General features: G+C 39.1%; 1 protein-coding gene across 4 annotated transcripts in view; it reads left to right on the plus strand.

Moving 5' to 3' along the window:
- The window catches only part of Man1a1 (mannosidase alpha class 1A member 1), a 190,662-nt gene that overhangs the window by 94,569 nt on the left and 81,454 nt on the right, over positions 1 to 14,639 (plus strand). For all 4 annotated transcript variants that reach the window (XM_060373417.1, XM_060373419.1, XM_060373418.1 and 1 more), the window contains one exon: positions 11,747 to 11,841. In XM_060373417.1, coding sequence (XP_060229400.1) covers positions 11,747 to 11,841 — 95 coding nt within the window. The remainder of the gene's footprint in view (positions 1 to 11,746; positions 11,842 to 14,639) is intronic.

Genomic DNA, 14,639 nt, shown 5'->3' on the forward strand with positions numbered 1-14,639 from the left:
TGTAAAAGTATTTTCACCTTGATCCAATGGGGTTGATGTGAAGTTTCTGTACTTTTGATCTTTAAAAAGTGATTTTCTTCCTATCTTCCTAAATTCCTCCAACCCTCCCATCCCTCCATCCCTCTCCCTCTTTATCTTTCATTTGAGCTGGAGATAAAATCCAGGTTCTTCCAGGGTTTTAAGCACTTTTAAGGTTCTGGGGTGATAGTTGTATGAAGGATAGCCTTCAAGATGCTGACCAGAGAGAGCAGCAGAAAAGGTGGATATATTCTGTGCATTAGTCATATTGGTAGGAGTTGGCTTGGTCCAAAACTGAATTTGAGACCTTTAGATACATCTAAATGATAACTTTCTCTGTGATTTTTAATAGAGTTATTGTTCTTTAAGTCTGTGACATATTTGGCAGCTTTCTGTGGTAAAACCGAGGATGAGGATTTGCCTGATTACTGCAAGAGGTGCCCAGTGTTTATCTTCATTTGCTTTTGAAGAAATGGAGGCTGTTTTTGATCCTTTCCTGTGCATCATGAAATTCTACAAATACTACTCCTTGGGCTTTTTTCTGTGTTGCTGGGAGTCCCTGACCACAGCTGTTCTGGTTACTTCTATATTCCTCATGTCTTGTGCAGCCTGCGAGGCAGCTCTTAGGCACTCAATAAATATTTGCCAAGTAAATGAATTGACATTTTTAAAAGGTCAGAGTTGTAAAAGAGGCTCCTCTTTGAAAGTTTATAATTTAGAAAATATAAATTATGTTGAAATGGTGTGTGTGATAGTTTGAAAGGGCATTCCAAAAAAACAAAACAACATTTTTAGTGGGTGCATGAGTGGCTGCAGAATTGTATTTCCTTTGGTTTTTATTCACTCTAAAGAGGTAACGTCTTCTTAAACACTTTAATTTGATATTTTTGAAGCTTTTCTAGCAAAAAAAAAAATCCATTGAATTGGAGGTTATTTGGATGTTTTGGGGATGGTTGCTGTTAATTCAGGGCATTGTCTCGCTGAACCAAGTGGAATATTAATAGAACATGCTGCCAGTCACTTAATAGCATATGCAGGGTTGTCATGAAATAGGATAGGTGAAAATGTCATGAGACCTTGTAATCTAAATGAGACATTTTAAGACACTTTCAAGTAAGCTAACTTCATTCAGGCACTGGCAAAGTTCAGGCCTTTTACCTGTGCACTTTGACATTGCCTGAACTCTTTTACTTTGCCAATACACTGAGTAAATGAGTTGCTTAAAGTCCTCTATCCAGAAACTCCACATTCAAACAATCTCGAGGAAACAGTTATGTTGGCAAAGTGCACACGTATAAGTATCTGTGGAGACTTTCATTCACAGCCATTTTTATAATCAAAATCTAGTTATGAGTTAGTGACACATAAACTTCCTAATTTCTGTTGTGTCAGTTCTTTTTTGGTCTGCTGTGTGTGGACCATTAACAGCTACTGTAGACTCAGGGGTAGAGCTCAATGGTACAGCTGTTGCCGAGCATGCTCAGGACTTGGGCTTGACCCCTGGCACTTGCAAGAGAAGGTGGGGCCTTACAGAAACATGTCTGTGGGCTTAAAACCAAAGGCTCTCAACAAGTCAGCCTCAGACTTGTTTTTGCCAGCAGAACTAATGGTTTTTCATTATAATTATAAAAGAAAACAAACATGAGACGGTAAGACCATTTGATTGCCAAAGCCCAAAAGATTTACCAGGTAAGTCTTGATTCTTTAATATAGAATGCTGTTGGGGGTAGGGGACTACCTTAGCTAAGTTGATGAGGACAAACTGAAGCATACAGGATAGTACATGTGTAACGGTACCACTTAAAAATGCGTTCAGTACTCTTCAGGGTAGACATTTTAGGTATTAAAATGCTTGTGTCAGGGAAGACGAGATTAATGGCATCCTATTTGGGGGGTCTCCTTCATTTTGTGATTTTTTTTTGCAATAATGAAAATGTATTTATTATGTGATGGAAAACTTAAATTTTTAATTTTGTGTGGAGGAAAAAGGAGCTTGTCTAAGTTGTAAGGTGACCCATTGCATCTCTCTGTTTCTGAAATGAGGGAGTGGAACTGGGAGAGGTACAATTAGCATGAACAGACACACGAACTTGAGGCAAAAAATGGCATTACTTCCCAGTTTTCTTTGTAGTAGCATCACCACTTAATAAATCAAAATATTCATCCATCTTCTGCACGAAATTATAAACTTAATGCCCCAAAGAAATCTACAGCTATTACATATATGACGAATGAAACCACAACCATATAACTATTGTGCCACAACCACACAAGTGAGTGTCTTCTTAGGGGGGATGGAAAATGAGTAGCTTAAAGCTGTGCATTTAAAAACGTGATCGTGCCTGGGGAGATGATCCCTTTAGTGATGTACCAAGGGCACAAGCATGAGGACCTGTGCTGTGGTCCTCAGAACTTGGCCATGACAGCACACACCTGTAGTTTCAGTGCTGTTGCGGGAGCTTTGCTGTCCAGGCAGTCTGGCCAAATTGGTGAGCTCTGGGTTCAGTGAGAGAGACTGTCAAGATAGATAGATAGATAGATAGATAGATAGATAGATAGATACTATTGTAATAATTAATTAATTAATTAATTAATTACTAAGGCACCAGCCTTGACCACTGACTTGTACACATACATGTCTAACCTCTATTCACATGTGCACATACAAACATACTTTTACACACAAGCACAAGTCAAACAAACAAAAAAAAAAAACTGTGCTCATAGATATTCCGCTTAGAAATTTCAAACTGTTACTACCAATAAGTACAGTTACTCATTGTCTTTTATACTTGCAGAATTAAGAGTTTAAATTGTGGCATGAGCTCAGAATGTCACAAGCTCCCGTCTGCCCTTCAGTATAATGGAGATACAAAAGAGACAATTGACTTATCCCCAGGCCCTCATACAGACAACTGCTCACAGAAGAAATGTGCAACTCAAAGGAGAGCCAGTAAATACACTGCCACATGAGAAGTCTTTATTGTAATGAACTGATAGCTAATAGCAGAAAGAATAATCAGGGCCATAGAAAACAGACAGAAAAGCTCAGCAGTTTTTGGACCATTTAGTATGTGTACAAAAAGCCTAAAACCCTTCTATTATTCCTGAGGGAACAACTATCGTACAGCAAAGAAAGATGATTGTAACTATTATTGCCCTTTTAAAAGCTCTCGTGCATCTAATCCCAGCCATCTTATGATTTGGGGAAGTGATTCCTCATCCACACACGTAGAAACTGAGGCACCAAGGGGTTTAGATGAGCAGTAAGTATCATACAGACCATTCAGGTGAGAAAACTACATCAGCTGATCGGGGCTTAGGATCTAAACAGGACGGCAATGCTGAGTCACCAAGCTAGGATCGCTGGATGTCTCATTAAATCAAGAAGAGCAGAGAGACTGGCTTTTAAAACTGATATAAATAAAAAGGTGAGGTTCAGTTAACTGGAAAAATTCACTGGCGTGGAATGCCTCATAACTCAAAAGTGTCAGGGACTGCAGAGATGAGGTTCTTGGTTTTCTATCTCATTTTATCAAATAAGTATTTACAAGCTAGATATATATATCTATATTTCAAATAGCTTGTGATGTCTACTGGAAAAGCATTGGCAAATAAACCAGTGGGCATTTCCATGCTAATGCATCAGGTAATGATCTCTATAGGGTGGATTCCACAAAAGTATTGGAAGTTACCACTAAATAAAATATGATGTTTCATTGCTCTTTGTTGTAGCAGGCATTATAGTTTTTGAAACAAAGGTGTTTTCTTTTGATGTGTGGCCAGAAACTATTTGGCATATTTTAAAGTATTAAATACAATTCCTTGTATACTGTGTATTTTTCCAAACCGTGTTGATTATTTGCCCATCTTTAAAACCTCAATTGAGATGGAATGAGCAACTTGACAGCCCATCTTGAGAAGCTGCATAATGATGTTGCTTCTCATGCCAATGTTCATTGTTCTTTTGTTCTTTATTATTCATTACTCTTGGAAATATTTGGGGGAGTTGAAAGTCTAAGATAATGCAATGTGAAGTCCATATAGTAATGCTAAAAACTTCATAGTTCCTTTGCCTTTTCTATGCATTTGTTACTTCCATATTGAATACAGATTTGAAGGACAGAATACATTCACTATATGGCCTTCCCAGCCTCCTTTTCAGTAAATGCTTCTTTAAAGGATCCTAATTGAGGCCAGTGAGATGAGTCAGAAGGTAATAGTACTTGCCACACATCCTGAGAATCTGAGTTCAATCTTCAGAACCCACATAAAGGTGGCAGGAGAGAGCTCAACATGCACACCTGTATACACACAGCAGATATACATACACATACAGAGAGAGAGAGAGAGAGAGAGAGAGAGAGAGAGAGAGAGCAAAAAAAAGGATCAGAATTATTTCTCAGGACTCACTTCTATCAGATAGCCAAGAATTTTCTTGGTATTTTCACTGATATATGTTTTACTCTTATAACTAAGAAAAATTCCATAGGTGATTAAAACAGCAGACTTCCTTTCTTTTTGCCCTGCTCTCAATCTCAGTGCACTAGACCTCTACTTGCTGTAACTAGAAGACTTTGAGGTAGAAAGTGAACTTTCAAGACACATAACATCATCTTTTTACCATCCATTCACTTCCTTCCCTTGATTTAAGGACATTGACTTGTTTTACCTACTCTGTTCCTTATTGACCTGTTATTCATGTTCTCTATATGTTCCATAATGTAATGATCTATGTGTGCCTTCTCCTCCACATCTGCTCTATTGTATGTCCTCCCCATAAACTAAAGAAGTGTGTACATCCATCCCAAGTAATGATGTCTCTCTCTCTGTGTCTGTCTCTGTCTCTATCGCTGTCTCCTCCCCCACATCCTCTTTTATTTCCACAGTAAAGTCTGTACCATTTAATGTGTCCGTGTCTTATATTTGGGTTTACATTCTATCTTATGCTGTATACTAATACATACATGATTTTGTGTTAATCATCAGGCTTATCCTCCTGCAAATGAATTCCATGGAATTAGGATCTTCTTTTGTTTTCATACTATCTCTCTAAAGAGCCTTCACCACAGCAGTAGTCAGGGGTATGTGCTTACTGTACCTCAAAACCATGTCCAAGGCAACAGGAAAATAATTCCACTGACCTCATTTTACAACAAGGGAAAAGCAGCAAACTGACCCCTCTTCGTTCTAATTGAATGGGTGACTAGCAAATTCTGAACTCCAGCCCAGAGTGCCTGATTCCCAGTTCAGTGTGCCTGTTTCCAGGCAACCTTGACATGGCGCACTCAAGGCACCCAGAGGACTTGTTCTGGGAGGAAGCAGCAGGGGCCACTGCCCACTTGGTGCAGTGGGAACAGAAGACAGACTTCTCACCAGCATTTCTCCCCTTTTCCACCTTGCCACCCTGACTTTAAATCCTCCCCACGTAAGTGCTAGGCAATGAAATCATCCTCTCTGAGAAAAAAAAAATCAATATCAAATGCAATTTTATTCATTTATCAACATTTATTCATTTTGACTGCAGGAAAGTCTAAAAGCAACTTTAAAAACAACTTCACTAGGTATTAAATATTTTATGAAAAAAGTATCTTTTCTAGATCAGGTTAAGGAAATGGCTAAATGGTAGGGGACTTGCCTAGAGTGCACAATGCCTTCGATTGATCCCCACTACTGAACAAAATCTAAGAGGTGGGCCACCCTAAAATGCCTCTCACTGCAGTGTCTGCATTTGTATTCTAAATTAAAAACTGAAGTTTCCTATTTCACCTAAAACCTTGTTCTTTCAGACATGAGAAACATGAGTCTGGGGGGGTTCCGATGGAGTCTCTTTGGCTGTGACTCAAGGTAATGGGCTGAATAACATCACACCATTGCTGTGGAATGTAGAAGAGATTTTAATGCTTAAATTTTTCAGGAAAAGGAGCAACACCCTGTTCATCTAGTTATTTAAAGGCTGAAAGTTGAATTATGGCATAGAAAATTACAGGGAAGCATAACAGAATGATTGACAAAAGCAGTCGTATGATTTTTAAATGAAATCATAATACAGTTTAATATATACAGGAAAGCTTTCGGTGTGAAGAAAAATCTTCCAGCTCTAGGTTTTGATCAACCAATGGAAAGATACAAGCACATTTGGGGCATACATGGTATAGTCCCTCTGGGTCAAAATAATCATGTGAGGGCTGGGGAGGTGGTACTTGCAGGTCAAGTATACCATGCAAGTATAAAGATGGGCATTCAGCTGCTCAACATAAATGCTAGGCAGGTGTGATGGCCTGCCTGTTTTCTCAGAGCCCGTGAGGAAAGTGCTGAGGATTCCCATTTTAATGCAAGTTAGTTACCTCACTTAACTCATTTTAATGCAAGTTAGTTACCTCACTTAAAGATGTATCAGCTAATTTATTTTCTGCTAGACGTTTATCATGGATATGATGCCAGCTCTCATTGAAGGCTGTACAATGTAAAAATGAATAACAGGTAAACTTTGTTTATGCTAATGGAAAATTAGTGCTTGATCTTTTGACAGTGAAGTTTGCAGCCTGAGCAGTTTAAGAAAGGCTTTGATATCGAGTGTACATTTTAGACTGGGGCATATTGCTGTGAAAGTGTTCCCTTCCGCAGCCATCTGTTCTTATTCATTTCTTCTTCCCTTACTCTTTGCTCCGGAGTGTATATTACACTCATACAGTTCTTTGGGGAACTGTAAACTAGAAAGACAAGGAAAGCGATACATCTTGTTTATAGCCTTGTCTGATCCTATCGGCAAGGGTAGAGTAAGGAGGTGAGTGTTTTACTTGGTAGAGTTTAACTTTCGAAGTTTTTAAAACTTTGAGCCAAAACTCAATGAGACCACGGCAATGTTACTTAAACATAATGAAATGATGCAGTTTTGATGTGCTTGTTCTGAGATTCTTAGCTTTGGGCCATTAAAGTTCTTATTTAAAGATGTTTGTTAGTTACGCGCATGGAAGATTGCTTGAGAAGCCATTTCATCATATTGATGCCTTTCTTTCAGAAAACTGTATTAGTTTTGACTTTTGCCATGAAGATAGTCAGAATCTTTGTAATGCAAAATGTTTTTGAAATCTCTTGTGGGATCGTAAACTGTCTGCCCATCTCAGACTGATGGGTAGTTATTAAAAACTGTTCTCTTTTTAGTGGCCTTTAGGAAAGGGATGAAGGAAGGAATAGAAAGTCCTCGGTTTTAAGCAGGGTTACATTTTACGAGCTGTCCTCTTGCCCTCTCGTTTTAAATCTTCCCTGACAAGTTTAGTGCCAACAAACCTTGGAAACCAAGATTGACTCAGAATCGGGTGGTACATGAGCAGAGCCTTTAAAGAAGAGAGTGACATTAGGTTTGTTTCTGTTTCGTTGTTGTTGTTATTCACACACATACACACATGGTCAGGTATACTTCAGTGTTGGTTTTGTGACTTCTGTGTAATAGTTTCTCCCAGTGATAAAGCAAAAGCACAAATTGTCAGCCAACTCTCTGGTGACACTGGGGAAAGCAAGTTAGACAGTTGCCACCAAGCCTGCACTGAAGGACCAGGACAAGCCCTGGACCCCAGGTGCTTGCAGCATCCCCTTCTCCTGCCACCATGCTGTGCCCCTTGAAGGGGCACTGAAGTTCCTTCTAGTGTGCTTTTGTCATAATTTGATGTTTAGCACACCATCCAAGATGGGCCACTTAGAGCTTAATTGCCTTTTAGAATGATTTGTGATGTGTCTCCTTCACTCTTTTAACAGTGTTAATTTTATAAGCTACTTTTATTATGTGCTCATAGTGATATGGGGAAAGCTGTTCCTCGTTGAAGTACCTTTTCTTTAAATAGGAGGAGGACTGGAGAGATGACTTAGCAGTCATCTCTTGGCTGCTCTTCCAGAGGACCTGGGTTTGATTCCCAGCACCCACACGGCAACCCACAATTGTCTTATAATTCCAGGTCCAGGGGATCTGACACCTTCTTCTACTTCCCAGCAGCATTGCCCACATGTGGGACACATACCAAATGAAAGCAAAATACCCATGCACACACACACAAAAAAATAAATTTTAAATTAAAAAAAAATTAAATAGTAGGAAATAACAATAAGAATTGAAATTGAGTATCATTTATTATTTAAAGCATCAATGGGATAATTAATGCTTTTCTACAAAACTCTTTTGTAACTTTCCTCTGGTTACTTCCAGAGCTGAGACTCCAGAATTCCTGAGATAATTATTTGATGACAATAGCAAAGGGGTAGAATGTGTTGAACCACGTTGCAAACAGTGTATAGTCATCGGTGTCTTTTCACTGTGCCTCAGGCATTAAATCAGCCTTTGATTTATTCATTCATCTATTAAATGGACATTTTGGAATCCAGCTCCTGTGTTGCTGGTGTGGTGGTATGGTGTGTGTGTGTGTGTGTGTGTGTGTGTGTGTGTGTGTGTGTGTGTTTTCGGCCCGTGCTCTTCTTCTGCTGATGTCTAGTGGGGTTGTCAAAACAATAAACAAGAAAGCAGATAAGTAATTATAATGTTAAGTAGTGGAGCAGAAGAATGCAAGGTAGTGAGATAAGCGATGAAGAAAGATGGGCAAGTTTGGGCGGGCTGTTTGGAACAAGTCTCTTGAGAGGGATATTTAAACAAAGATGAGAATAAGTTGGGCTTGCAGCAAGGAAACACCATGAAGGTCAGCATCTGAGCTGGCAGGTCACCACTTTCCTACCCACTAAATGAGAACGAAACTACCTTTCTACCTACTAACCCAAACAAATTCTGTGCTGATGTCAACAAGTCTAAATGCAAAATGATGAATATGGACTGACTAGAAAACAAGAAGTGAAGGAAAATTGAAATCTCTCTACTTTCAGACAAAAGAGGAAATCATTAGGTGACATGAAAGCAGAAGAAAGTGTTTAGAGATCCACACCACACGTTTGCAAACACTGCGTTGTGTGACACAAGCTGTCAGACTTGGCATTCATGGAAGGCAGAGACCTTGGAGCTGAGAAATGACTTGAGCCTTAGAGAATGAGTGGATCTGATGAGCTCAAAGGAGGCAGTAAAATGAGAGAAACTCTGTTCAGATCCCGAACAGAATTCAAGACTATGAAGTCTCGCAAGTGACAGCCAGAGCAACCTTTGAGGAAACAAAGATGATAGACAGGCCTGATTCATGGGAGTTATTAAAAAGATTAGTAGAACAGCCAAAATCATTATGGTTTCTTAAACAAAAATGATAAAATTATACAGCTTAATGGAAATGAGAAAAACTGATGGCTGAGGTAGGTAACTTTTGTTAATCATCCATTTTATTTTACCTGACTGTGAGGGCATGGCCTATGCTCATCTTCAAGAGAGCTGTGCACAGGACACTTTAGAATTAACCATAGTACACCTTGTGGTGACGGAAGGTAATTAATCAAACTCCAAGTCCAACGGACTCCCTAAACATTATCACTGATGAAACTGGGGAAGTTTAACTGGGATATTCAATTATTAACTCAGTATGGGACAGATTAAGTTTCAGAAAGCAGCAAGTTATGCAACTTGTAATGTCTTCTAAGGAGTCAATGGAAAGAGCTAAAGAAAAGAATGGGAAGAGCACAAAAATGCGATTAGGTAATGAGAACTGAGGACTTGGCTCTTGAGCTCATAATTGAGCCTTGGAGGTGAGGAAATATATTTCTGACCAAAACAGAATTATCTGAAGGAACAGCCTCAGACAGTAACTGTGGTAAGGCCTTGAGGATATATGTCATCATGATCATCAAAACTACACTTTTTTATGAGCACTATTTTTTTCTAAGGCTCATAAATACAATAACTTGTTTACTTCTTTCCACAACTTTCCAAAAGCAAATCCTGCTGTTATCTGCATTTTCTCAGCAAGAAATCTTGGGCACAGAGAGATTAAGCAATTGGGCCAAGATGAATCAACTTAAAACAGTACAGCAGAGATTCAAACACAGGCATTGTGCCTTCAAAGCCTGAGCCTTTAGCTCACACACCATATGCTTATATCCAAGATGGTGTTTTAATTGCATAGTTTGACTTCTATCTTACGTAACTGTCTGAAAAAGAGTTAATTAACAGTTTTAAAAGTTGGGTAGAAACCAGAAAGTCCGCACATGGCCGGGAAGTAGTAGCATAAATCCTTACTATAGAAGACAGCCTGTAATTCTAAGGATAAAACAGAACAGAAAGAAAGAATGAAGCCATGGGTCTATTTTATTATTATTATTCTTTTCTTTCCATGCACTATTGTTGCAAGAAATTGTGTCTTTTGATGAGAATTGATAATTTGTGGGGGAAATGACTCTATTTTTTACTTCTATATAATATATATGCCTCAGTTGATTGCCAGAGTTTCCATTTGAAACTCATTTCTTTCTAACTTCCATTATTAAATGAGAGTCTGAAAGAGTAGAGTTTGTGTGGTGGTCTCCATGTTAGCATGAATCACTGTCCTCTGTGGAGCCCAACTCCTTGGGTCTTTCTTTAGGGAGGCTCAGGTCCTGGAATAAGAATTGTGAGGAGCCGTTCTGTCTGGGGAAGACATAGAGGGTTTCCTTGTCAAGCCCTGTGGCCAGTGCTCAGCCATTGTTGGAGGGAGGACCTGGTCATCATTCTCTGCTGTTTGTCCAGCCTTTTCCATGTTTGAGGAGAAAGTAGGAGGGGATGGTACTGCAGACTAAGTCATACAGTTTGAAGATGAGGGGGCAAGGTGCCAATTTGGTGCCATAGCTGCTACAAGGAAGGTGGGTAGCTACCCTTTGTTCAGTGACTCTACCCTACTTCAATTTTAAACTACTGGCTAAACAGACGTCATATGAGCAGTCTACCTAAAGCACAATTCAGCCCAATTGAATTTGCTTCCTAACACTTCATTGTTTTAATTTAACAAAAACAATTCTTACTCTCACACACTCAAGATTATTCACGATTTTGACCTAGACTATGGACACCAACCTGTCTGCCTATGTATTCATTTGATCACACAAGCTCTTTATCCTCTTTATCATGCATCCATCTGTGCTAGACTGTTCCCTCAGGGAAGGACCACATCCACTCCTGACACCTCTCCCCATTCTCTTTTTGGGTCGTGTTGTGTCCATTCAACTAAAGGCCACCTCCACAGTAGGGCTGGTCACACTGACCACCTATAAGATTTGGTCATGCCCCACTTTATTTTATCCACGTCCTAAGTATTTACATGGATCATCTTTCTACTACACCCTGGGTTAGGATATGTACCTAGTTTAATTTTTACATATTTCATTTAATATCATCAACAGTTAAAACTGCAAGGGCTTAGGTGATATATGAATTGTGTCTCTCTAAACCTTTTTTTTTTTTTAATCTGTGTCCCACTAAGTAACTGTCTTCTACTAGTCAATCTAAGAAATGTTGTCCAAAAACAGTGAATTCCTCTCCTGGTATGCATGTAGAAATTCCCTGGGTTGTCTATAGTGTTTCAAAATGCTTGCAACCACTGACTCAAACTGGAAATTGAGATTGAGGAAGTGAGACCCATGTGTCTGAATTGTACTACCTTCACTCCCTCATGGTATAAGCAAGGTTGGGCATAAGAGCACCATAGTGCAATGACCCCTGGATCAACTTTACTAGTTGCTGTTTCAGATTGAGTTGAAAAGTGCTAAATATGAATAATAGTGGAGAGCATTGTGTTTTACTTGCAATAGCAGCTTACTTAATTGTTTAACTTTTCAGATATTTCGAAAGAAAGCAGTGGAACTTGGGGTAAAATTGCTACCCGCATTCCATACTCCCTCTGGAATACCTTGGGCATTGCTGAATATGAAAAGGTAAAAGTCTTCATTTTCAACAACATACTTTAAGGTGGAATATCTGAGATTGTGGCCTCATGAGATGGTTGATTAAATGTGCAATGCTGACAGGGCACCTTAATTGAGTGTCTTAGATCTGTGTTGGAAGCTCTTAGCCCCACAGTTTTGTATGGCCTCAGATGGGCTCCTGCCATGAGCTAATATAGTCCTAACAGAATCATGGAAAGCGGACTGGACCTGAAGTTTTCTCTGTTTTATAATGCTCTTGTTTTAGTGATACTGTCCCACTCCATAAATACCAAAAGTATCTCATCTTTTTAGTTATCAGGAAAGCATTTCTCTTAAGCAAACCCTTGGGGTTGCTTACTCTGGTTAAATGATTGGAGAGGGAGCTGTTGCAGAGAAATAAAACTTAGACTAATCAGACCTTTAAAGAAAAAAGGTGGGGGGGGCTGATATATCTGAATATCTGAGGCTGGCAGCAGCTGAGACTTACAGGCCCACAGTCCATTGACAGATCAACCAGCCTATTTACTTAGAGAAAACTGGCAAGCTAAAACCTTAAGATCCTCTCTCAATTAATAACAAACAAGTAACCAAAAACCAAACCAAAAACAAGCCACCCAGATACTTTCTAGTATTCTCCCAGGGAGTGAGTTGAATTTTCATGGTAGTTTTACTATTTTGTCAATTGAATAACTTTGTTTTAAGCTTTCCTTCTTAACACTGTTACCCACAAGCTACTGATAGCACATGGGCTTTTTTTGGCTAACGATGTGAAGGCGGTGATCACTGTTATGCTCAACATGAAGTGTGATAGGTTCTTTACAGATGTTACACATATAATTCTGAGACAAGTCCAATATAGTCATTCCTATTGATTCTCCATTGTATTCATAAGGAATTAGAGTCACAGAGAGATTAGGAATCTCTCAGGCCAGATGTTAAGTAAACGGCAGTGCTATGTTATGGTATGTACCGAGATGTATATATGCACAGTGATACATGTCCTTGCCTTATCTGAAAAACACTAGAGAGTCACACAGGGGTCTGACAAAACTAGAACACATAATTACTTATTTTGCTGATATCTTATTCCCAAGTTAGTCATGAAAAATCATGGAAATTAATCATCATTTGATTGTTTTCTTTTTTTTCCTTTAGTGAAAAAAAAAATCCTCAAAACTTTGTATTTTCTTTTCATGTCTAAATTACCTTTATAAACCTTGAAATTACATGTAAACTGTTGATGAGTGAATCTGTGTTTCTGTATATGGAGTAGGTTGGGTATATTGAGGCAGAAAGACGGGAAAGTCAGCCTATAGGCCTGTATTAATTGAGCTACTTTTTCTACCAAACACTGTGAAATCTCAGGGTTTATTTACCCCACAAGGGTTCCTGAGGCCTTATCTGTGAGCTTCCTTTATCTTTCCATGTTCTACAGGATCTACAGGCAGGCTGCCTCTGAGCTTAGCCTGCACTAGCTAGATTAATTAATTAATTAATCTTGATGTCTTTTGCATTTGGCTCATGTAGACTGTCTCTACTACCTCCCATATCCTCAGATTTGGTGTTTATAAGAAACCTTCAGTAAGATCTGGTCCCCAAAACACTGTACAATTAGCTCATTTCTCCTCCCCCTGCCCTCCGAGCTGATATGAGCATTATGGTATAATAGCTGCTTACCAAGAGACCTGTTTCTACATTTTCTCCACCTTCATCAGGGTGTTGTGTGGAGCCATCTCTTTAAATTTTGCAAGCTTGTTTATGAACCGCAAAGTGGGCTAGCTCAGGAGTTCTTTGGTGATACTTCCCAGGTTCACAGACAAAGACTTTGATCAGCCTGGACCTCTCCTGGTAAAATGTATATTCCTTAGAGAAACCGATATATCCAGTTTCCAAAACTCTAATGTGCTGTGCAGTTCCACCTAGCACCTGCAGGCTGTGTTTAAAGAACCAAGAGTAGACAAGGGCTCTAAATGTTAAATCCATGATTCATTGGAGCCACTACGGGTGACTTTCTGCAGTTGAACAAAGACTTCTTAACAGTAGGAAGAAAATGGGCCTACTTCTTTGCATATGTTGAGTGTTGTAGGTGGCAATTAATATTTACTATTGGTTTATCTTCTATTAAAGCTGCTGTTAGTCCTAAACAGCTGTATACCCAAATCACCACACAGACACTGGAATTCATTTAATTAACCTAGAACTTATACTGGGCAATAGTTGTTCCATCCTAAAGCTCCAAGCCCTCATAGTTTCCTAACATTTAGATTTCCCACATTATACTTGCTTTTTGTGGTATATTAGGTCCAGTCTATCTCTCCACACCATTCCAAGATCTCTGCCCCTGCCTCTGTTCTCCCAGCTAGCTCTCTCCTGCCCTTCTCTCCTCCTCTACCTCCCACCTTCCTGTCCTCTGGCTCCTCCTTCTCTTCCTGCTTCCTTTTCATTGCTCAACATTGTGGCTAGTTGCTTTATTTTGGCATGTTTACACAAAGTTGAGACAGGTGATGCTTAGAATAAGTATCACAATGCAATGTCCGGATTGAAACCAGAGAGTGGGGGAGAGAAATCAGCATTTGAATGAACAAGGGTAAAGTGTATACATTCCAAAAGAACATTAACCAACATTTCCTCCTTTAAGTCCAATAAAAGGCTCCTTTTCTTTCAATACAATGATAATTATGAAAACTGTTATGTAAAATTTACTTGTGCAATGTCCATGTGTATTTTAGCAATTTAGGAGAAAGTATCTGATTATCCTATCTATCTTGACCTAAATTAACTTTTATCTTTATTGGTATTACCTATCT

This window comes from Meriones unguiculatus, chromosome 20, assembly GCF_030254825.1.
Source record: "Meriones unguiculatus strain TT.TT164.6M chromosome 20, Bangor_MerUng_6.1, whole genome shotgun sequence".
Lineage (NCBI taxonomy): Eukaryota > Metazoa > Chordata > Mammalia > Rodentia > Muridae > Meriones > Meriones unguiculatus.